Genomic DNA, 22,521 nt, shown 5'->3' with positions numbered 1-22,521 from the left:
GTTTTGGGATGGGGGGGGCGACGGCTAGTGTTTTGGGATGGGGGGGGCGACAGCTAGTGTTTTGGGGGGGGGGCGACAGCTAGTGTTTTGGGGGGGGGGCGACAGCTAGTGTTTTGGGGGGGGGGGCGACAGCTAGTGTTTTGGGGGGGGGGCGACAGCTAGTGTTTTGGGGGGGGGGGGCGACAGCTAGTGTTTGGGACAAGGCAGCTGATGTTTGCAGGGGGCAAGAGCTGTTTGGGGGGTGAGAGCTGATGTTTGGGAGGGGGTGAGAGCTGGTGCTTGTGGGAGGGTAGCTGATGTTTGCAGGGGGCACGAGCTGGTGTTTGGGAGGGGGAAACAGCTGTGTTTGGCGGGTGGAGGTGAAAGAGCTGTTTGGGGTGGGGCAAGAGCTGGTGTTTGGGGTTGGGGAGAGAGCTGGTGTTTTGAGAGGGAGAAGCTGATGTTTGGGGCAGGACAAAACTAGTGTTTGGAAGAGGGAGCAGCTGGTGTTTGAAAAGGGAAAGGGGCACCATCTATGGAGAAAGCGTACCCGCCATGTGGACCTGGAGTGGGAGAAGGGGGTGGTAGAAAGAGATTTTCCAGTCTCTGGACCTGCAGCAAGGCCATAGCCTGCATTGGGATTTGGTATTGAGCTAAGAGGAAACAGGGACATGCTCACTCATACCTGGTAACAGCACAGGCCAGCGATCAAACCCAAGTAACTTTCTTGCTCTTTATGGTTCAGAACCACATTGAAAGGTACATCTACCAACTGGGTCAATGGAGAGAGTGCACACACCATGTGGTCTTGTGGTGGGGTGGGGTGGGGTTGGAGGGAGGGAGGCAGAGATGGTGTGGTCAGGTGGAAAGAAGGAGACGCCAATCTCTGGGCCTAGGACAAGACCTTAATAATCGGGATCTGGTGTGATTCTCTCCTTTAATGCTCAGCCTGAGTTAATAAAATAGCTGAAGGCATCATCATGATTTTCCTCCAACCTCAGACTCAGAGCTCTACATTTATGGTCATATATTTTTCTAATGGACGGACAGGCCTATTTTAGATTCTTGTGTCCTTAGAGTCAATACCGCCAGCTATTTATTAAGGGGCGAGGAGAAGGATGAAAGAGGCTGGGACTGCCTTTGTCACTAAAGTATTTATGGCGATGGGGTCACTTCCATTTCTCTCATGTGCCATCCGCCATTACTGCTGTGATTAATTTGAGTCACTTGCTTTCACCACCATGTTTGGTTTGGTTTTGAAATAGTCATTATGTTGCATGGGGTCCCCAGACTTTTTTTTTTAACAACACTTGAGGAAGGCCTTGGAAGCAAAAAGGTTGTGAACCTCTGATTTAGAGGAAAGCATGGAGGCGGGATCTGCTCGTGGTAAAACAGCAGGCACTGGTGGTCTGCAACCTGGGCAGGGGGCAAGGATTGTGCAGGTGCCAGCTTGGCAGAGGGTGAGGTCACATGAGGTCTGCTGCAGAGGACTCAGATGAGCACTTTTATGCGATGGGCTACAAAAGAAGGCGGATGGGCAAGCACAATGAAATGCATGGTGCATTGGAACCCATAATTTCAGTGTGGAAGTGGTGGACAACTCCATTAGCGCACTTGTGGACCCAAACATGGTGCAGCTTCTGATGAGTGGTGTCTCAACTTCTATTGCAGCACAAACAGAAGCCACCAATGTCAGGGTGTTGCATTGGAATGTCAGACTTCTGTCATGCAAGGTCAGCTTACTGCCATCATGGCTGTGAATACTCAAACTCAAAGGGGCTTGCAGGATGTCACAGAGGACATATTTTTGAACTACTAACAGATCATCAGGATTGGTGAGGGGTCACCCAGGGGAATGACAGTGGCTCAGTTGAGCACAAACTTGCTGTTTTCTCTCAGGGTGACAATTGTCCTCTCTCCACTGCCAGTTCACCAGTGCTCTTGTTGTTGCCTGTTGGCCACCAATACCAACATGGTACTTCTAGGCCCAGAGTTTCTCCATGTTGTTCTGCGAGACCATCTGCACTCTCCCCCACTGAATGTCAGCAGCCTTCCATAGTAGGTAGCATTGTGTAGGAGAATAAGGACAGGCAAGGGCACACGTAAGACAGGAACTAAGGAAATGCCAAGGGTGATTAGTTGATGTTTGCATGCAACATAGCATAGTTGATGATCCTTTTAAATAGCGCTGGTGCAGATGGGTGGGGAAGCAGTACTTCCTGCTGCTGAACATGTGTTCGGCAATTGCGATTGAAAGATCTGGAGTACTGACCTCCAAACATACGAACATATGAATTAGGAGCAGGAGTAGGCCACTCGGCCCCTCGAGCCTGCTCCGCCATTCAACAAGATCATGGCTGATCTGATTGTAACCTCAACTCCACATTCCTGCCTACCCCCGATAACCTTTCACCCCCCTTGCTTATCAAGAATCTATTTACCTCTGCCTTAAAAATATTCAAAGACTCTGCTTCCACTGCCTTTCCAGGATGAGAGTTCCAAAGACTCATGACCTTCTGAGAGAAATAATTTCTCCTCATCTTCAGCTCCAAAATAGCAGCACTAGCATCAAATCAACATTACATGCTGACTGACATCAGGATCTACCTACACTGCGCACTTGTGACAGATGATCACTGCGTGTGTGCTAATGCTCTTATTGATGTGGCATCTGGCGCAACTCACACCAGAAGTGTGCTCGAGCACTACAGACACCATTTTGGACCTCTAAAGGCAAACGTAGCATGGGTGCTAACAATCTGAATTTTGTGCCATTTGCCTTCTTGTCCACAGCAGTGATAATTTTGCATTTGTGACTCAGCTTCAGATCTGTTTGCTTTTTTAAAATTTGATCTCATTTTCACAAAAATAACATCTACCATAGCATCTAAAATACTTTAAGTCTCTACTAAATATTATACCTCAAAGGAAGCCTGCCCTTGTAAAAAGATACAGCAATTATGAGCAAACAATCCTTTTAGCTCAATGTATGGTCATCAAAATTTACAAAAGCAATTAAAACTTCAGAGGGTTAGATACCGATAGAGAGATACACATTGACTTGACAGCCTGAGCTACACACCAACAGACAGAAAGACAGAGGGCTCCACTTGACCGAGAGAACTATACACTGAATGAGAGGTAAGCACCAAGGCGCCTTTACTCAATAAACCTTCAGGGAACAAAAACAACCCAGGGGATTAATGTCTTTGCCAACTGAACCTGCAGAAGGAGGCACCAAAAAAAAGGGCAACTTGTGTTATGTTTGTGCGCCTTGCCTCGAGGACTGCATTAATATTTTGATTGTTGTTCCAGTGAAGCTCTGCTCTGTGGACTGACAGTTAATTAAATAGTGTAACATTTGGGTACTAAGTGAAACAATTTTTGATCCACCTGCTACGAGGCACTGATTGTAATGGGGAAGGTCCTCTGTTTTCATTGCATCTCTTGCAACTTCCATCATATATGTAGTCATTATTGGCTGAAGTACAGTACATTATTCAATCTTTTATTAACCAGGACTGCAAATTTGCATAACATCATACTTTTATAACACTTTAATGCTTAGTGATACAAATGTAGAATATTTTGACATACCTTAAATAGATCTCCATGTTGAGGAAGAGCAGCAGGAGAATAGGCCGGATCCATTCTTGTAAACTCTTCTGCAAAGTTGCTGACGTCTAGTTCATTTCGTATGACTGGTTTGATTGGAGGTTTGATTGCCTTGGTTGCTAAATCTGTCCAGTTTAGGCCCTGAAGATACATTTGAAAACATATATACAAAGAAAGCCTATAAGGAAACATTCCAAATAATATGAGGGTGAGTTTACAGTACAAGGTTGAAAAATGAACAACTGGCATTTAGCAAGTAATCTTAACAAATATGTCGTTACTGTGCTCACTTGTAAACTGTGAGGTGGTATTAGCTCATTCTCCAAGCGGTTTTGGTAATTTCTCCATTACCTCACTATAACTATCTACGAACCTCTTTAATAGCAAATGAGAGGGGCAACAATGTAACATTACACAACAAAATGTTCTCCATTACATATTTTGATGTTTTTGTGTTGCTTTATGGCCAATAACTGGTGCCAATATGGAAGACAGCTGTGAAGTTACAATTTAGATTAGCGCTTATGTTTCCACATTATTTTAGAGATTGCTGGTAAATAAACAGACACAACAGTTTAACTGTACATGGCCAGTTACACAATTTGTTCTATGAGCAAGACATACCACATAAAAAGATGAGAAACTCGTGAGTTACTACTGTCTTTCTCAAAAGAGTAAATTCAGCATTGCTGTGTTTGTGGCATAAAGCCTTGCTGGACAGCAGCATAGGTCACAAAACCAGACCTATAACATTAATGGAGCTATGTGAGCATGAGAGAGTTGAGCGCCCATTGATCTTGGCTCCATGCCAGGAACACTGATTATGATTTATATTCCATAATTCTTCAATGAATATTTTGTCCATAACAGTATTGTCCAATATGTTAACCACTAGCCACTAATTAGAAAACCAAATTTAGGCAGGTCCCGGTGAGGGGGAGTGGGGTTCATGAGGTTAGAGGGGTGTCTCTTCCCAGGGAGGACAGCAATTGCCTCCGTGGGGGGGCCCTCCGGGGACCCTGGATTGCCCCAAAGGACCCCCCCAAACCCTCTAGGAGGCTGCCAGGTTTTGCCTGGTGGCATCTTCCCCCAGGTGGCAGGTCCCTCCGCCTTCTATTAGAGGGGGAGGCGAGGAGAGGTTGGCCTGGGGTCAGAAGGCTGTCTTTGGCCTTCCCCACCCCAGACTAAATTGACAGGTGTAATATTACTTGTTCCTTTGGAGTGTGAACTATTGTAAGATGCACAGGACTACAAGTAATATCCAAAGAAAAAGTGAGCTTTTATTATAAGTTAACTAGAACATATATACACACACAAACAATTACTGCATGAGCCACATCTAAACACATCTCACTCTGTCAGGTTACACCCACAACTAACTGGTCATGTGTGATGTGACATCACTTCCTCTGGTGATCTTCACCTACAGCTCAAGGTGATCCGCTCTTAAAGTAGTCCCACAACAGGCACTCCAACCCCGCCTTCTGAAGCAATTTTATGAGGTCCCCCGCCTCTGTTCCCGTCCCATGGGGCCCATAAAATTCAACTCACTATTTCCTACAATATGGCTATTTATGATGAAACAGCTGTTTCTGTTATAATCTCCAAAGGAAACTTTTACTCAAGAGGGTTTACATGAAGCAAATGATGACAGAAGTGCTCTGTGGTGTTAGTCTTCTGCATTAGTGTCATCCTTGCCTCAGTGGAAGTTGAAGTCCCATAATTTATTCAATTCTATCAAAAAGGCTTGTGTAACCTAATGAATTGTTAGATTATGTCTATTTTCCTTGGTTAGTTAACTACAAGGTAACATTTCTATTAATGACTAGAGTAATTTCTGACTGAGACAGCACCTGGAAAAAGGCATGAGATTTGATCTCTCCAGCTCCCGTTGGCCCTGAACCAAGCCTTTGTTTAGGATCTTTCATCAACAGTTTCTGTATTAAATTCTTGGCAGTGGACTCAATCTCTACAGAGAACGGAGGGTCATTTTTTAAGATTCGCCTAAGAAAGAATACAATTATTATTTCAAGACTTGTATTGAACAGATACATTTTCAACAATGAACAAAAATGCAATATTTAGAATTGAAATTTAGTTGGATTAAGCTAATTAAAATTACAATTGAGAAAAACAACCCAATATTTTAATGGTAAATTTGCCATTGCTGATAATGAATGCTAATAGTTCCTCCAAATTTGCTTGCAATAATACATAGCTTTGCATTTCACAATAGCAATTTTTAGATTCATGTTCTGTTACTATATATCTATGCACCACAGTGCTTTAAAAATAAACTACAACTTCTTAAAAAAAAGTCTATTCAATATGGAAAATGAATGCAAATCTCAATTAAAAATAAAATAAATCACTAACTTTTTTTCTGATCCTCAGTTATTCATTTTTTTTTACAGCAATATGGAAAAGGTTTGTTAATACTTTGTGTTAGAACTCAAATATTAGCCTAATGCAAAATGCTATAGATGCAGTACTTGTGACCAAATTCCAGAAATACTATCAGATAAATGGGGAAACTTTTGAGTTTAAATAAAAACAGACATGAGGAAAAACATTTCGACGCAGCATGTGGTTAGAATCTGGAATGCATTGCCTAACAGTATGATGGAGGCAGATTCAATCGAGGCCTTCAAAAAAAGAGAACTGGATAATTATCTGAAGAGAAATATTTTTCAGGGCTACAGGGAAAAGGCAGGGGAGTGGGACTAGGTAAGTTACTCTTGCAGAGAGCCGGGACAGACACGATTGGCCTCCTTCTGAGCTGTAACCATTCTACGATTTTATGATTACTAGAAATTAATTTTAAATGGAGCAAATTTGTATGCAGTTACATATAGTGAATAAAGAACCAAAGCTGTTACTAGAAACTTGATCAATTTATGAACAGTGCTGAAGGTTCAGTGGTTTCCTTGTGCAAAGTTCATGTCACCTTGTGTTTTTTTTACATACAGTTCAGATTTAAATGGTAAAATATTTTTGATATGAATGCTTGATCTGAGCCACTGGGTTCTTTTCCAGATCTGTGTAATCCTGCATAGTCTTTTGATAGGTGCACTGTCAAGGTGGCTTGTGGCAAATTGTGCCTGTTAGTAGATTAGATATTGCAGCAGGAAGGGCTGTGGTGTGCTATTGCCGCTGCAACCTCATGCCCGGTGGAAATAAGCACATCCTGCTGTACTCTGTTTGCAGCAATTTCACATCCTGTGTGAACAGAACAACTTGCAGCAAGCCTCTCCTCCTGAAACCTCACATTTTACAGGAACAGCTGTTGGTACAGAGTACAAATGGAATTGACACTGTTTATGGGATATTAGGCTTCAGTTATGGTTGTTGACAGGGAAGAGTTGGTCCCCTGAACTGGTTAATCCTACCCTAAAGACAATTACCACTGTGAGAATTTAATAAAATTGGGGTACCTAAAATAGCCTGACTGTAAGTAACATAGACAGTATATTTCATAGGTCATAACAGATTGCTCTATTAAGGATTTCAGTGGCATATTTTTGAAGCTCACCCTAAATAACAAACAAAAATTCTTTGCTTTTCTAAAGGCATTCTACAGTTTGAGCATTGGAGCTGTGGATTCAAACACAAAAGTAGCACGAATTACAACCTCAATAATCCAACTTGATCATGCCTGATTTTGGGCTCTTTTGAAAGCAGGGTTTGCACAAATGTTGCTTTTTAAGTGTTGTTGCTGGTATTTGCCTTGACCCACAAAAAGAGCACTCGTCACTGAGCACTTAAAGCGGCCATGCAACATTATGCAGCACAGGTTGCCCTTCCTTCTCAACTGAATAAAACATAAATGTGGAAATGCTGAAAAATTGGATTGTAACATTAGACAAAGGGATTAAATGCAAAAAAAGTTTTATTCAATAAATTGTACATCTTAGCCGCTTTCTCATTGTGTTCAACATTGCAATTTTTATAGAATAAGAAAAAACTTATTGATGCCACCTTGAGATTTCCGACTGAGAATTTTTTGCACCATCAACGGTGAAAGGCGAAGCTCCCGTCAATAGCTCGTACACAAGGACCCCAAGACTCCACCAATCAACGGCCTGTTGAGAAACAATGACATAATGTGTATCAGTCGTGGCTCAGTCGTCACATTCTCATCTGAATTAGAAAGTTGTGGGTTCAAGTTCTACTCCAGAGATTTCAGCATATAAACAAAGCTGACACTCAAGTGCAGTACTGAGGGACAGCTGCACTGTTGGAGGTGCTGTCTTTCAGATGAGATGTTAAACCAAGGCTCCATCTGTCCTCTCAGGTGGATATAAAATATTGCATGTTGCAATGCAGGGGAGTTCTCGATGGTGTCCTGGCCAATACTTGTCCCTTAACAAATATCAAAAAAAATTATCTAGTCATTATTACATTGCTGCATGTGGGAGCTTGCTGTGCACAAGTTGGTTGCTGCATCTCCTAGATTGCAACAGTGACTACACATTATCTGTAAAGTGTTTTGGGACATCTTAAGGTCGTGAAAGATGCTAATATAAATGCAAGTTCTTTTCCAACAACAGTAAATCAAGATTTCTCAAGTTAGTAGAGATTATTTTAATGCAGGTATATATTTACTTTATGAACACATTACAATTACATGACTAAAATGAAGTATTACTTCTAAAAATGTAATGTGATAATCTAGATGTGTTAAATAAAATGTGTTGTTTTTCTTTTGCTTAAAACCCAGAATGCACCAGTTTCAAAGAGAGAAAGAGCTCATGGATCCATAACACTGGGGACTGAATTTTACGGGCCCCCAAGATGGGTTTGGGGGGGGTAGTGGTGGGGAGCATCATAGAAATGCGACAGAGGCGGGGGGTAGGGGGGAGAATAGAGGGCCTGTCACCTGCCTGTCGCAATGCAATTTGGTCAGGGGCAGGATAGGCTGACAATGGCCTTCCTGCCCAGAGGCCAACTGAGGCCCTTAAGTGCCCTAATAATGGCCAATTAAGGGGCTCTTCCTGTCGTCGCTGCGATTTAACCTGCAGCGGGTGGGGGGTCTCTGCCAAGTGGGGAGGTTGCCCAGAAAAACGGGGCGACCTTCCTGTGGGCTTGGAGGGGGTGGGGGGCTCCTCCTTGGGCAATCTGTAGCCCACGGAAGGTCCCCGCCAAGAAAAGGTCTGCCCCTGTAAGCTCCCCTCCCCCTGGACTAAATGTGCCCCCCTCAGACCACCCCTCCTCCCCCACCCACCCTAGGGCCTGCCAATCTGGCCCCTGTAACCCCACCTCACCTACCTTGGGTCTGGGCTCCAGCCCTGGGCCTGGGTCCCAGGCCTCTTGCAGTACCGGCAGTGGCCACCACTCCCGATGGATGTGCGATCACCATCTTTAAAGGGACTGGGATACCGGTGCCACAGAATTCCCCCGCCATTTCGGCCCAGTGCCAGGAGCTCGCCATGGGCACAAAATTCAGCCCTGGGTCTCTGTTCCATTTGAGCCTGACATGCATTTCCTCTAACAATCCCAGGTGTGGGCAGAGCATTTCAATTGTATGTAATTTTTTTTATTCTTTCATGGGATGTGGGCGTCGCTGGCAAGGCTGGCAATTTGTTGCCCATCCCGAATTGCCATTGACAACTGAGTGGCTTGCTAGGCCATTTCAGAGGGCAGTTAAGAGTCAACCATATTGCTGTGGGTCTGGACTCACAGGTAAGGCCGTTAGTGAACCAGATGGGTTTTTATGACAATTGATGATAGGTGCCATGAAGCCATTACTAAGAATATCTTTCAGTTCTAGATTTTTATTAATTAATTGAATTTAAATTCCACCAGCTGCTGTGGTGGGATTTGAACCCATATCCCCAATAGCCTGGACTTCTGGTTCAGTGACATTACCACTACGCCACCATCTCCCACCTATGACATACAAGTGATGTTGTCATTAAAACCTGCCATGGCATTTTCCTGGAATTCCATTGAGCAGACAACTGCCCTAAAGACCAGCCAAGAAAATCAGGCATTCGAAGTTGTGGGACTGTGCCTTCAGATTGAAGATACATAATGAGGCAGCCAAGAACTTGACTCCGTTAAGCAAGTTTTAAAAAAATGCCTTGTAGGGCCGCACCATAGACATAGATATCTTATGGCTAGCACAACAAAAAAACAGAATAATTCTGATGCTGGAAATCTGAAACAACCCAAAAGAATGCTGGAAATAGAGAGCAGGTCAAGCAGCATCTATGCAGAGAAAAACAGAGTTAACAACAGACCTGAAATGTTAACTGTTTTTCTCTCCACAAATGTTGCCTGACCCAAGCATTTCCAGCATTTTCTGTTGTTAATGTCATATGGCTGCCGTTTCTGGTAGAAGCCAGCATGCCAAAAATGACAGGGATTAACGCTGCTACAGCCCTTTAAGACACACATTAAAATGCAACTTCCCTGTCCCATATGAAGTTATTACTGAATCCCAGTTGGTAATCCTGTTTCGCACTCACTCAAATCAGTTAAATGAAAACATTGCTAGGTTCAGCTGAGGTTAAGTCAAAATGGTTCCAGGAAGGAAGAATTATAGCTATAAGGTTAGGTTGGAGAAGCTGGGGTTGTTACCCTTGAAGCAAAGGATATTCCGGGAGATTTGATTGAGGTGTACAAGATTATAACAGGTTTGGATTATGAAGACAAAGGAAAAACTGTTCCTATCAGCTGATGGTACAAGGACTATAGGACACAGGTTTATGATTTTGGGCAAGAGATGCAGGGGGGATGTGAGGAAGAAATGTTTTAATGCAGCAAGTTGGAATGATCTGGAACTCGCTGCCTACAAGGGTGATGGAGGCAAATGATTTCAAAAGGAAACTGGATGGATAGCTAAATTAAATAAATTTGCAGGGCTACAGGGATAGAGCGGGGGAATGCAATTGACTGGATTGCTCTATGGAGAGCCGGCATGGACTTGGGCCGAATGGCCTCCTTCTGTGACATAAATGACTATATGACTCTGTGAGATGCTGGCACAAACGATACTAATAACTTACACTAGGGCAAGACCAGAGGGAGGTATGGCGGCGAGTGAGGCGGGTATGGGGATCCAGAATTTAGCTTTGGAGGAGCCTCAGCCAGTGCCCTTATCCAATAGGTACGAGGTTCTGGCTCCCGGTGTGGACAAGGGCACAGACTGCAGGGAGGGTGAGCAAACTGACCACAGCACCGTGGTTCAGAGTGCCATTCAAGTGGGGGTGAAAAGAGAAATGTAGTAGTAATAGGGGATAGCATAGTTAGGGGAATAGATACTGTTCTGTGCAACAAAGACAGGGAGTCCGGAAGGCTGTGTTGCCTACCTGGTGCCAAGGTTAAGGACATATCTTTAGGGCTGGAGAGGAACTTGCAGTGGGACGGGAAGGATCCAGCTGTCGTGGTCCACGTAGGTACCAACAACATAGGTAGGGCTAAGGAAGAGGTTCTGCTGAGGGACTATGAGCAGCTCGGGGCTAAATTAAAAAGCAGAACCTCAAAGGTAATAATCTCCAGATTACTACCTGAGCCACCTGCAAATTGGTGTAGGGTAAATAAGATTAGAGAAGTAAATGCGTGGCTCAAAGATTGTTGTGGGAGAAATGGGTTCAGATTCATGGGGCACTGGCACAAGTACTAGGGTAGGAGAGAGCTGTTCCTTTGGGACGGGCTTCATTTAAACCTTGCTGGGACCTGTGTCCTGGCAAATTGTACAACTAGGATTGCAGATAGGACTTTAAATGAATTAGTGGGGAGGGGGGGGGAGGGGGTTCAATTGAAGTTTAAAAAATCGAAAAGAAACAAGAGAGCACAGGTGCAGGGTAGTGAAGAGGCGAACGGTAATCAAATTGTGATAGGAAGGAACAGAAAATATAAGCAGAAGAGTGCAGCAGAAATTAGAACCAGAATGAGTAATAATGGCAAAAAGTCAAAGCTTAAGGCTCTTTATCTGAATGCACGCAGCATTTGTAACGAGACAGATGAGTGGACGGCACAAATAGAAATAAATGAATATGACTCGATAGCTATTACAGAGACATGGTTGCAGGGTGACCAAGACTGGGAACTCAATATTCAAGGGTATTCGACGATCCAGGAAAAATAGGCAATAAGGAAAAGGAGGTGGGGGAGCTTTGTTAATAAGGGAAGAAATCAGTGCGGTGGTGAATAGTGATATCGGTGCAATAGATAGTGATGTGAAATCAGTTTGGGTGGAAAAAAGGAATAGCAAGGAGAACTCATGGGTGGGAGTCGTCTTTAGGCCCCCGAAGAGTTGCCTCACTGTAGGACAAAGTATAAATCGGGAAATAATGGAGGCGTGTAAGAAGGGTGATACAATTGTCATGGGTGATTTTAATCTGCATATTGACTGGAAAAATCAGATTGGCAGAGGTAACATGGAAGACGAATTTGCAGAGTGTATCAGGGATTGCTACTTAGAGCAACACGTTGCAGAACCTACCCAGGAACAGGCTATTTTAGATCTAGTAATGTGTAATGAGGTAGGATTAATAAGAGATATTGTAGTTAAAGATCCTCTAGGGGGTAGCAATCACAAATAGGTAGAATTTCAAATTCAGTTGGAGGGTGAGCAGCTCAGGTCTCAAACCAGTGTCCTTAATTTAAACAAGGGCAATTACAGAAGTATGAAGAAAGAGTTGTCTAAAGTGGGCTGGGAAAATAGACTAAGGGGCAGGTCAGTGGATGAGCAGTGGCAGATATTTAAGCAGATACTTCATAACACTCAGCAAAAATTTATCCCGGTCAAAAAGAAGGACTCGATGAGAAGGATGGACCACCCATGGTTAACAAAGGCGGTCAAGGAGCGTATCCAATCAAAAACTAAGGCATACAAAGTGGCGAAAACTAGTGGTAGGTCAGAGGATTGGGAATTTTTTAGGACTCAGAAAAAGCTAATAAAGAGGGAGAAAATTGATTACGAAAGTAAATTGGCAAGAAATTTAAAAACAAACAGCGAGAGCTTCTACGGGTATATAAAGACAGAGTAGCTAAAGTGAGCATGGGACCCCTGGAGGATGCGACTGGAGAATTGATAACGGGGAACAGGGAGATGGCAGATAATTTAAACCAATCTATTGCATCGGTCTTCATAGTGGAGGACACTATAAACATCCCACAGATATCAGATAAGCAAGGAGCTAATGGGAGGAAAGATCTTGCAACAGTCTCTATCACGAGGGACAAAGTATTTGACAAACTAATGGGACTAAAGGCAGACAAGTCTCCAGGACCTGATGGCCTGCATCCAAGGGTTTTAAAGGAAGTGGCTGCAGAGATAGTGGAGGCATTGGTCGAAATATTCCAGAACTCACTGGATTCCAGGAGGGTCCCAGTGGACTGGAAAACCACTAATGTGACGCTCCTGTTCAAGAAGGGAGGGAGAAAAAAAGCAGGAAACTGTAGGCCAGTTAGCCTAATATCGGTCTTTGGGAAAATGCTAGAGTCCATTATTAAGGAAGAAATAGCAGGACATTTAGAAAAGCTTAACGCAGTCAAACAGAGTTCAACATGATTTTGTAAAAGGGAAATCATGTTTGACAAATTTGTTAGAGTTCTTTGAGGATATAACAAGCAGAGTTGATAATGGGGAACCGGTAGATGTAATATATTTGGATTTCCAGAAGGCATTTGATAAGGTGCCACATAAAAGATAGGAGCTAACGGTATTGGGGGTAATGTATTAGCATGGACTGAGGATTGGTTAACTCACAGAAGAGAGAGAGTCTGGATTAATGGGTCTTTTTCAGGTTTGAAAGACGTAACTAGTGGAGTGCCACAAGGATCAGTCCTAGGGCCTCAATTATTTACTATCTATATTAATGCCTTGGAGGATGGGGCAGAATATAATATATCCATATTTGCTGATGATATAAAAATAGGTGGGAGGGCATGTTATCATGAGGACATAAGGAATCTGCAAGGGGATATAGATAGGTTGGGTGAGTGGGCAAAAACTTGGCAGATGGAGTTTAATGTGGGATAGTGTGAGGTCATGCACTTTGGTAGGAAGAATCAAAAGGCAGACTATTATTTAAATTAAGAGAGACTCCAAAAAAGTGCAGCACAGAGGGATGTGAGTGTTCTTGTGCATGAAACACAAAAAGTTAGCATGCAGGTGCAGCAAGTAATTAAGAAGGCAAATGGAATTTTGGCCTTTATTGCTAGGGGGTTGGAGTTTAAAAATAGAGAAGTCTTGTTATAACTGTACAGGGTGTTGGTTAAGCTGCACCTGGAGTACTGTGTACAGTTTTGGTCCCCGTATTTAAGAAAGGACATACTGGCATTGCAGGCAGTTCAAAAGAGATTCACTAGGCTGATTCCTGGGATGAAGGGGTTGACTTATCAAGAATGGATAAACAGGTTAGGCCTTTATCCATTAGAGTTTAGAAGAATGAGGGGTGATCTTATTGAAACGTACAAGATTCTGAGGGGACTTGACAGGGTAGACGTTGAGAAGATGTTTCCATTAGTGGTGGAATCTCCAACTAGGGGACATAGTTACAGAATAAGAATAAAACTGAGATGTGAAGGAATTTCTTCTCTCAGAGGGTAGTGAATGTCTGGAATTCTCTACCCCAGAGAGTTGTGGAGGCTAGATGACTGGAAGTACTTAAAGAGGAGGTAGATAGATTTTTGAAATATCAGGGAGTTGAGGGCTATGAGGAGCTGGCACGAAAGAGGAGTTGAGGTCTAGGACTTATTGAATGGCAGGGCAGGCTTGAGGGGCCAAATGACCTATTCCTGCTCCTGTTTCTTATGTTCTTATGTTCTCCCACTCTAATTATATGTTCTCACCTTTCTGTCATATCCTTCTATTCCCTTTTCCTGCATATATGCATCAAGCTTCCCCTTAAATGAATCAACGATCTATGATTCAACCACTTCACGTAGCAAGTCCACATTCTTACTACTCTGTGTAAAGAAATTCCTCCTAAATTCTTCATTAGATCTGTTAGTGACAATTTTATTTTTATACCCCTTGTTCTGGACTCACCCACAAGCGGAAACAGTTTCCCAACATCCACCATTTTAAACCCATTCATAATGTGAAAGACCTCTATCAGATTTCTCTCTTCTGAGGAAAGAGCTCCAGCCTGCTTAATCTTTCCTGATAATTATATACTCTCAATTCTGGTAATATTCTTGTAACTATTTCTGCATTTTTTTTGCAGTGCTTCAATATCCTTTTTGTATTATGGACACCAGAACTGAACACAGCACTCCAAGTGTGATCTAATTAAGGTAGCATGTAAATTTAATATTACCTCTCTAATTTTGTATTCTATTCCCCTGTAAATGAACCACAGTATTTTGTTTACACTCTTTATGGTATTATCAACTTGTGTTGCTAGGTTTAGTGTTTGTATTCTCAGATCTTTCTGCTCCTCGAACCAATTTAATTTCTTACCTTTCAAGGAATAAGTAGCCTCCTTATTCTTCTACCAAAATAAATCAGTTCACTATGTAGAATTTCATTTGCCATATATATGCGCACTGTGAAAACCTGTTTATGTCTTCCTCTATTTTGGCACCATACATTATTAGCTATGCCCCCAATTTAGTATCAGATATTATTAGCTATACTACCCAGTCTGGTATCAATAGATCAAAATTTAAAAGTCAATAATTCACTCCCGTTTTCTCAGCTTCACATCTGATAAAACTTGAAGATGTAGAAATTGGCCAATATAAATAAGCTAGTATTTTACAGTGGTGCATTGAGTACTGTGATATTTTGGCTATCCATCTCCTGATTACTCCAAACCTCCAATAACCACCTTGTCCTGCCTCAGTGTTTTTTCTCCAACTTAATTTGCTTATAGCCTTTTTTCTTGGCGCCTAAAATTTATATCAAACTTAAAAGCAACTTTTTTCTTAATATATACGCACGCTTTCTCACCTTGATAACTCTGTGGCCAAACACACCACATAGTTGGTCTCTATGTCATACAGATGTGGAAGTTCAGATTGGTTAATTTACCACAGACCAGGGATACAATATCACCAGGGCTCTGAGGATTCTACAATAAGCCTGAACAATCTTGAGTGAGTTCCTGATCATCATAATCATCATCACTTTTGCTGTAAATTTGAGAATGTGGATCAGACTCAAATTCAATGGTAATTCTCTCCACAGTTGTAGAGATTTTTGATGAGTCTACTAAGAACTAGCTTCATTAAAGACATTTGTGGATATTGGAAGTAGGAAAAGATTAAAGTTAGAGACAGTAAAAAGCAGTTCAATACATTGTCAATTCCAATTTTGTGTGTTATATCAAGAATGACAAAATCTGGTAATTTAAATTTCCTTTTGTACTAAACAATAATGTTACTATTTATTAACCTTATCGTGGCCACTGCTTCCTCCTTGAATAATCTCTGGTGCCATATATTCAATGGTACCACAGAATGAATACGTTCTTTCATTCTAAACAAGAGGAAATATGTAAAATTAATGCACAAACCAATAAATATGTACACATAAGTTTAATAAGGTTTCAAAGCTCACAATCAATTCTGGCTCTAACAGTCAGAAAATAATAACCAATACCATAATCAATAAAAAAAACATCCTCAACCAGCAAAAAACAAGAATTACCTCAAAAGTGACAAACTCCTTGCTGAGTCCAAAGTCTGTCAAAACGACATGACCATCACCATCCAATAAAATATTTTCAAGCTTGATATCTCGATATATGATTCCAAGCTACCAATGAAAGGTATTAGTAAATAGTTTAATTTATATGCAAAAAGTTGCTGTTCTAAGAAAATTAATGAATTTGTTAATGATGTCCAAAACGGATATCTACAATCCTCAACGAAAACATATCATGGCACTGTGGATACAATAATTACATTGGCATTTCTGTTTTGCCTTGTGCAGACTGGAATCTTTATCACCCTTACCTTATGGAGATGTTCCAGTGCTAGCACAATCTCTCCTGCATAGATTTGAACTTCCACTTCTGTGAAGTGCTCCCTTTGGTATAGATGTGTAAACAACTCGCCACCATTTACATAGTCTACAGAAGGAATTCAGACAACATTTATAATGTATCAAGACTTTAAATAAATTATGATGTAATATAACTTTTTCAAGATTTCAATCTGCAATCGGACTCATTCCAAAAATAACGGGCTTGCCACAAATGCTCTTAAGATGGACATCAATTTTCACCATGACCTCATAATTGTGGAACATATAAAATATTAACCACTACACAATGGGCTGAAATTGTGAAGAGAAGTTGAGAAATTGGAAGAAAAACATCACTCCAAATACCACAGATCGATACACACATCATATTTGTGGAACAGTCCACTACCACACCATGTACAGGAGCCAAGAAGTCAGTAATTCTACCAAAAGGGCTCAGATAATACCTTAGACATGATCCCCAGCAAACATTCACGTGAATTCATTTCTCTTTACTGTAATGTATACCATTTGGAGTTTTAAATTATTTTTTGCCTTCTTGGATAATAACTTTTTTTTACTTGCTCATGGGATGCGGACGTCACTGGCTAAGCCAGCATTTATTTCCCATCTCTAATTGTCCTCGAGAAGTTGGTGATGACCTGCCTTCTTGAACCACTGCAGTCCTTGGGCTGTAGGAAGGACGTTCCAGCATTTTGACCCAGCGACAGTGAAGGAATGGCGATATAGTTCCAAGTCAGGATGGTGTGTGGCTTGGAAGGGAACTTGCAGGTGATGGTGTTCCTATGCAACTGCTGCCCTTGTCCTTCTAGGTAGTAAAGGTCACAGGTTAGGAAAGTGTTGATGAAGAAGACTTGGTGAGTTGCTGCAGTGCAACTTGTAGATGGTACACACTGCTGTCACTGTGTGTTCATGGTGAAGGGAGTGAACGTTGAAGGAGTTGGATTGGGTGCCAATCAAGCGGGCTGCTTTGTCCTGGATGATGTCGAGCTTCTTGAGTGTTGTTGGAGATGCATCCATCCAAGCAAGTGGAGACTATTCCATCACACTCCTAACTTGTGCCTTGTAGATGGTGAATAGGCTTTGGGGAGTCAGGAGGTGAGTTACTCGCCACAGAATTCCCAGCCTCTGACCTGCTTTTGTAGCCACAGTATTTACGTGGCTGCTCCAGTTCAGTTTCTGGTCAATGGTAACCCCCAGTTGACAGTGGGGGATTCAGTGATGGTAATGCCATTGAACATCAAGGGGAGATGGTTGGATTCTCTCTTGTTTGAGATGGACATTGCCTGGCACTGGTGTGGCACGAATATTTCTTGCCACTTATCAGCCCTAGCCTGGATGTTGCTCAGGTCTTGCTGCATCTGGACATGGGCTGCTTCAATATCTGAGCAGTTGCGAATGGTGAACATTGTGCAATCATCAGCGAACATCCCCCTTCTGACCTTATGATGGAGGGAAGATCATTGATGAAGCAGCTGAAGATGGGTGGGCCTAGGACACTAACCTGAGGAACTCCTGCAGTGATGTCCTGGAAATGAGATGATCGACCTCCAACAACCACAACCATCTTCCTTTGTGCTAGGTATGTCTCCAACCAACACTGACTCCAGTTTTGCAAGGGCTGCTTGATGCCATACTCGGGGTCAAATGCTGCCTTGATGTCAAGGGCAGTCACTCTCACCTCACCTCTGGAGTTCAGCTCTTTTGTCCATGTTGGGCTGGGATTTTATTGGCACACCACGATATCGGGGCCAAATGTGGGTCCTGAGCTACACAGATGAACAGCGGGACCATGGCAGCAATTTTACTGGTGGGGCCAATTGACAGGCCTCAGCAGGGACCTCTGTCCCAATAAGGTCAGCACCTGGCAGCTCTGCAGCCTTGGCAGTGCTACCAATAGACGTGGCTGAGGCTGCAAGTGGAAAGAAAGGGCGCCTCTATATTGAGGCGCCCTCGAAGGATCGGTAAGAAAATTATGGATGGGCTGAGGCTAGGCAGGCAAGCCCCAGCGATCGGAGGAGTGAACCCTTCAGCGATGACATTGGGGCCATGGGGGTGTCCATTGCCCCTCAGGTGAGGACCCCTCTGTGGGCCGTGGAGCCTGAGAAAAGGACGGGAACTTCTGGGAAGCTGCTTGGAGGCCTCCTCGATGCAGCTGGTGGACTCACCATGCTCCGGGGAGTTGTTCTGACTCTTAGAAAATCCTGGTGGCCTGGTAAAATGGCCGTCAATAGGCCAATTAGTTGGAATAACTGGCTGCCTGCCTCCGGTTGGCGGGCCACAGAGCCGCTGCCATTCCTGTCGCGGCGAATATCCCCTGGAGGCAGGAACAAGTCAGGCTTCCCCTACGATGCCATTTTATTACCCTCTGCCTGACAGCCAGTCTCCAATGGGCTGGTACAATTTCAGCCTCAGTCTTGAATCAACTTGTGCAATGCCATGGGAGACTGATTAACATGTAATTAATGAAATCCCTTTCATTATCTGACAGCACTCCAACTTAGATGACACTTTGGATTGCCACTATGAATGCTATTTCTGGATTGATGTTTGTAGCTTCTGTGCTGGTACAGGAAAGTTCTTTCCATTGTATTTTCACTTATTACCAAACATTTGCTTGTATTATGCTGATAACCCTAACAGGTTAACTCTCAAGTCTTCTTTTTTCTGGAGTAAAGAGCCCCAGCCTGTTCAATCTGTCCTGATAGTTATACCCTCTTAGTTCTTGGATCATCCTTGAAAATCTTTCTTGCACCTCTGTAGTACTTCTATATTCTTTTTGTAATTTGGCAACCAGAACTGTGCAAAATATTCTAAATGTGGTCTAACCAAGGTTCTCTACAAGTTTAACATTAACTTCTCTGCTTTTGAATTCTAATCCTCCAGGAATGAACCCAGTGTTTTGTTTGCACTTTTTATGGCTTTGTTAACCTGGTTGCAACTTTTAATGATTTGTGAATTTGCACCTCTAGATCTCTTTCCACCTTTATCCCATTGAAACTCTTACTTTCCAAGGAGCCTTCTTACTCCTCCTATCAAAATGCACCACCTTACACTTATCTGTATTGAAATTAATTTGCCATTTACATGTGCATTCCACAAGTTCATTATTGTGTTATTGTATTTTGTTAGTGTTCCTCGGTATTAACTATAAACACCATCACCCCATCCCATCCCCAACCAATTTTGTTCTCATCTGCAAATTTTAATATTGTACTTTCAATTTCTGAGTCCAAATCATTTATATAAATAGTGAACAATGGTGGTTCCAGCACCAATCCCTGTTTAACACCATCTCTCACCTTCTGTCAATCTGAGTAACTATCTTTAACCCTAACACTCTGTTTTCTGTTTTAGAGCTAGTTTGTTTGAGCTGACCAGTGGTCAATGATGGGGACAAATGTAAAGACAACACATGCACAAATCTTTGAAGGTAGCAGGACAAGTCTTTAAGGCTGTTAAAAAGCATACAGAATTCTGAGCTTCATAAATAGATCCATACAGTACAAAAGCAAGGAAGTTATGGTAAACATTTATAAAAGTTACTGGTTAGGCCTCAAATTTGTCAAATTCTGGGCACCACACTTTAGGAAGGATGTTAAGGGATTAGAGAGGGTGCAGAGCAGATTTACTTATTGATATGGAGAGATCAGGGAAGTTGACTTAAAATAATTGGAAAAAGAACCAAGGGAAGATGAGGAGAATGTTTTTATTTTAAACACAGCAAGTTGTTCGATTGGGAATGCATTACCAGAAAGGGTGGAGGAAGCAGATTCAATAGTAACTTCCACAAGGAAATTGGATATATATGCTTGAAAAGGAAAATGTTGTGGAATTGTGAAGAAAGAGCAACGGTGTGGGACTAATTGGCTAGCTCTTTCAAAGGACTGGCAGAGACACAATGGGAGAATGGTCTCTTTCTGTGCTATACATTTCTAATATTCCATGAGTAATTTGTGGCAGAGAATTACCCATTCTAACCAGCTTCCGTAGAAGTAATTTTTTTCTAATTTTGCTTTTAATTTTTTTGGATTATTTTAAGGTTTTGTGCTGTCATTACTGTCTCACTGACCAGCTGAAATGACTTATTTTTACCCTAAAATATTCTTTCATAATCTTAAATTCCCACATCAGATTACCCCTTAATATTCTTAGTTTAAGTGAAAAGCCCCAACTTTTCAAGAGTCTTAGTTCAATATTTAAAGTCTAGTTTAGTTTGGTTCTGTTTCTGGAACTGATACTTGGATAACTTATGGCGGACAAGATCATCTCCTGAACCTTGTACAAACATCACATAAGGAAGTTTACAAAATACAGTTTTCTCCAAAGGCCTTGCAGATTATTGAACTATGTAAAAATGCCCCAAAGATAATAGTTTGGCCCTACATGGACCAAATTCAGTCTTTGTTGTGCTCCAAGTAATTGCACCATAAATATATTGTTGTGGTTCTCTGCTTTGGTACAGATATTTTACCTGTAAGTAACTATCTGTTTTATGGAAATAAAAACCACAGTTCCACTGTAGTATCATTGTAATGAAGCTGCAATGTTTGAAGACAGTACACTCTAATTTCCTAGCATAAATTCTTAAGTTTAAGTAATATACATTTTCATATGCACAGTTTGGTTACCACCTCACCCCAGTATCATTCTTCAGCTGAGAAAACAACTCAATGACCTATTCTTAAACTGTAGCAATAGCAATGCTGCCCTTGATCAATTTACTTAAAGGTATGCAAAGGTCAATTGAAGAGGACTTATATTTTTCCCTATCTTTATTAAGCAAAACATCTCTTACTGAGGACATAGTACAGTGTTACGATCAGGTGAGGAGGGGTCGAAAGGCTCCCCTCGTCCCTCTCCTTGTTTGACTGCAACTTGGTTTATTTCTTTTAAACAGTGGATATGCTTACCAATTCAGTGAGTGTTTAACCCTTTTATGTGCTATGATCATGAAAGAATCAAATCGGTTTTCTTGAGTTCAAACAAGAGGTTAGTTTATTGTACTTTCTATGGCGTCTGCTAATTCAGTTCTCTTCCAGCTGAACTCGTAGTCCTGAAGTTTCTGGGTGGTAGAGGTGGCCACCTGGTTCAGGGTTTTCTTGGAGACAGTGATGTAAATAGTTTTCTCCCGAGTCGCTGTCTACAGCAATGATTGACTTGCCTGGACAGAGAGAGTGAGAACAGACCCCCCCACTTGGGTCCTGCACTGGTCAAAAGCAGGTGCTTGTCTCCTGTAGAAAGAAGAAACTGCAAGTTTTCACACAGATGGAGAGACAGTCACATGATTGTCCAGTGTGCTCTCTCTTTTGCATCTTAATTAGTTCAAGTCTTAAGAATTCCAATCTCTCTCGGGTCCCATTGTTTCAGTGTTTACCCTTTGAGTTTCGTCTCCACCAGGGTTACTGTTCCAAGATGGCTTTTAATGTCTTGTTAATGGAGGTGAGGAAGGTGGCTTGTTTAAAATTCGTAAGCCATTGTTCTGATGGGTGATTAACCAGACATTCATCTCCACCTAGATACCTTTATATGTGAGGTATTTCAATGCAAATTGTGGTGGCCATTTTAGCTGCTTTCTTTTTGAAAGTTAAATTCAAGTTCTTTGTCTCATGCTTTCTTTTTAAAGTTTAATTCAGGATTCCAACTGATGGATTTTAAAAAATGATTTGGCATAGTATATGTTCATGACGCCTCTACACCAGGAGGAATGAAATGTGACGACAGGAGCATTTCATTATAAGGTCGTAGATTAAAAAAAAGAAACTATACACACACATTCATTCTCAAACACTCACTTCTCAATCTCACACTACCATAGGAATGCTCTGGTTTAATTGTCAACTGGGATGATTCTGCATTGAGTTAGACTCTGGACAATGCACCAGCTATCACATTGTTTTTCCTGCAATGTGGGTAATTTTTAACTGGTAGGGTTGCAAAAGCAGGCTCCATCGAAATAGCCTTGCATTTTGATTTTTGAA

General features: G+C 42.0%; 1 protein-coding gene across 1 annotated transcript in view; it reads right to left on the bottom strand.

The window, feature by feature from the left end:
* The window catches only part of LOC137376406 (ribosomal protein S6 kinase alpha-5-like), a 131,261-nt gene that overhangs the window by 35,023 nt on the left and 73,717 nt on the right, over positions 1 to 22,521 (bottom strand). The window contains 6 exon segments of the mRNA XM_068044915.1: positions 3,577 to 3,735; positions 5,448 to 5,598; positions 7,573 to 7,676; positions 15,947 to 16,030; positions 16,202 to 16,309; positions 16,510 to 16,625. Coding sequence (XP_067901016.1) covers positions 3,577 to 3,735; positions 5,448 to 5,598; positions 7,573 to 7,676; positions 15,947 to 16,030; positions 16,202 to 16,309; positions 16,510 to 16,625 — 722 coding nt within the window.

Source organism: Heterodontus francisci, chromosome 13 (assembly GCF_036365525.1).
Source record: "Heterodontus francisci isolate sHetFra1 chromosome 13, sHetFra1.hap1, whole genome shotgun sequence".
NCBI lineage: Eukaryota > Metazoa > Chordata > Chondrichthyes > Heterodontiformes > Heterodontidae > Heterodontus > Heterodontus francisci.
This window is presented reverse-complemented; position numbering and strand designations above follow the sequence as displayed.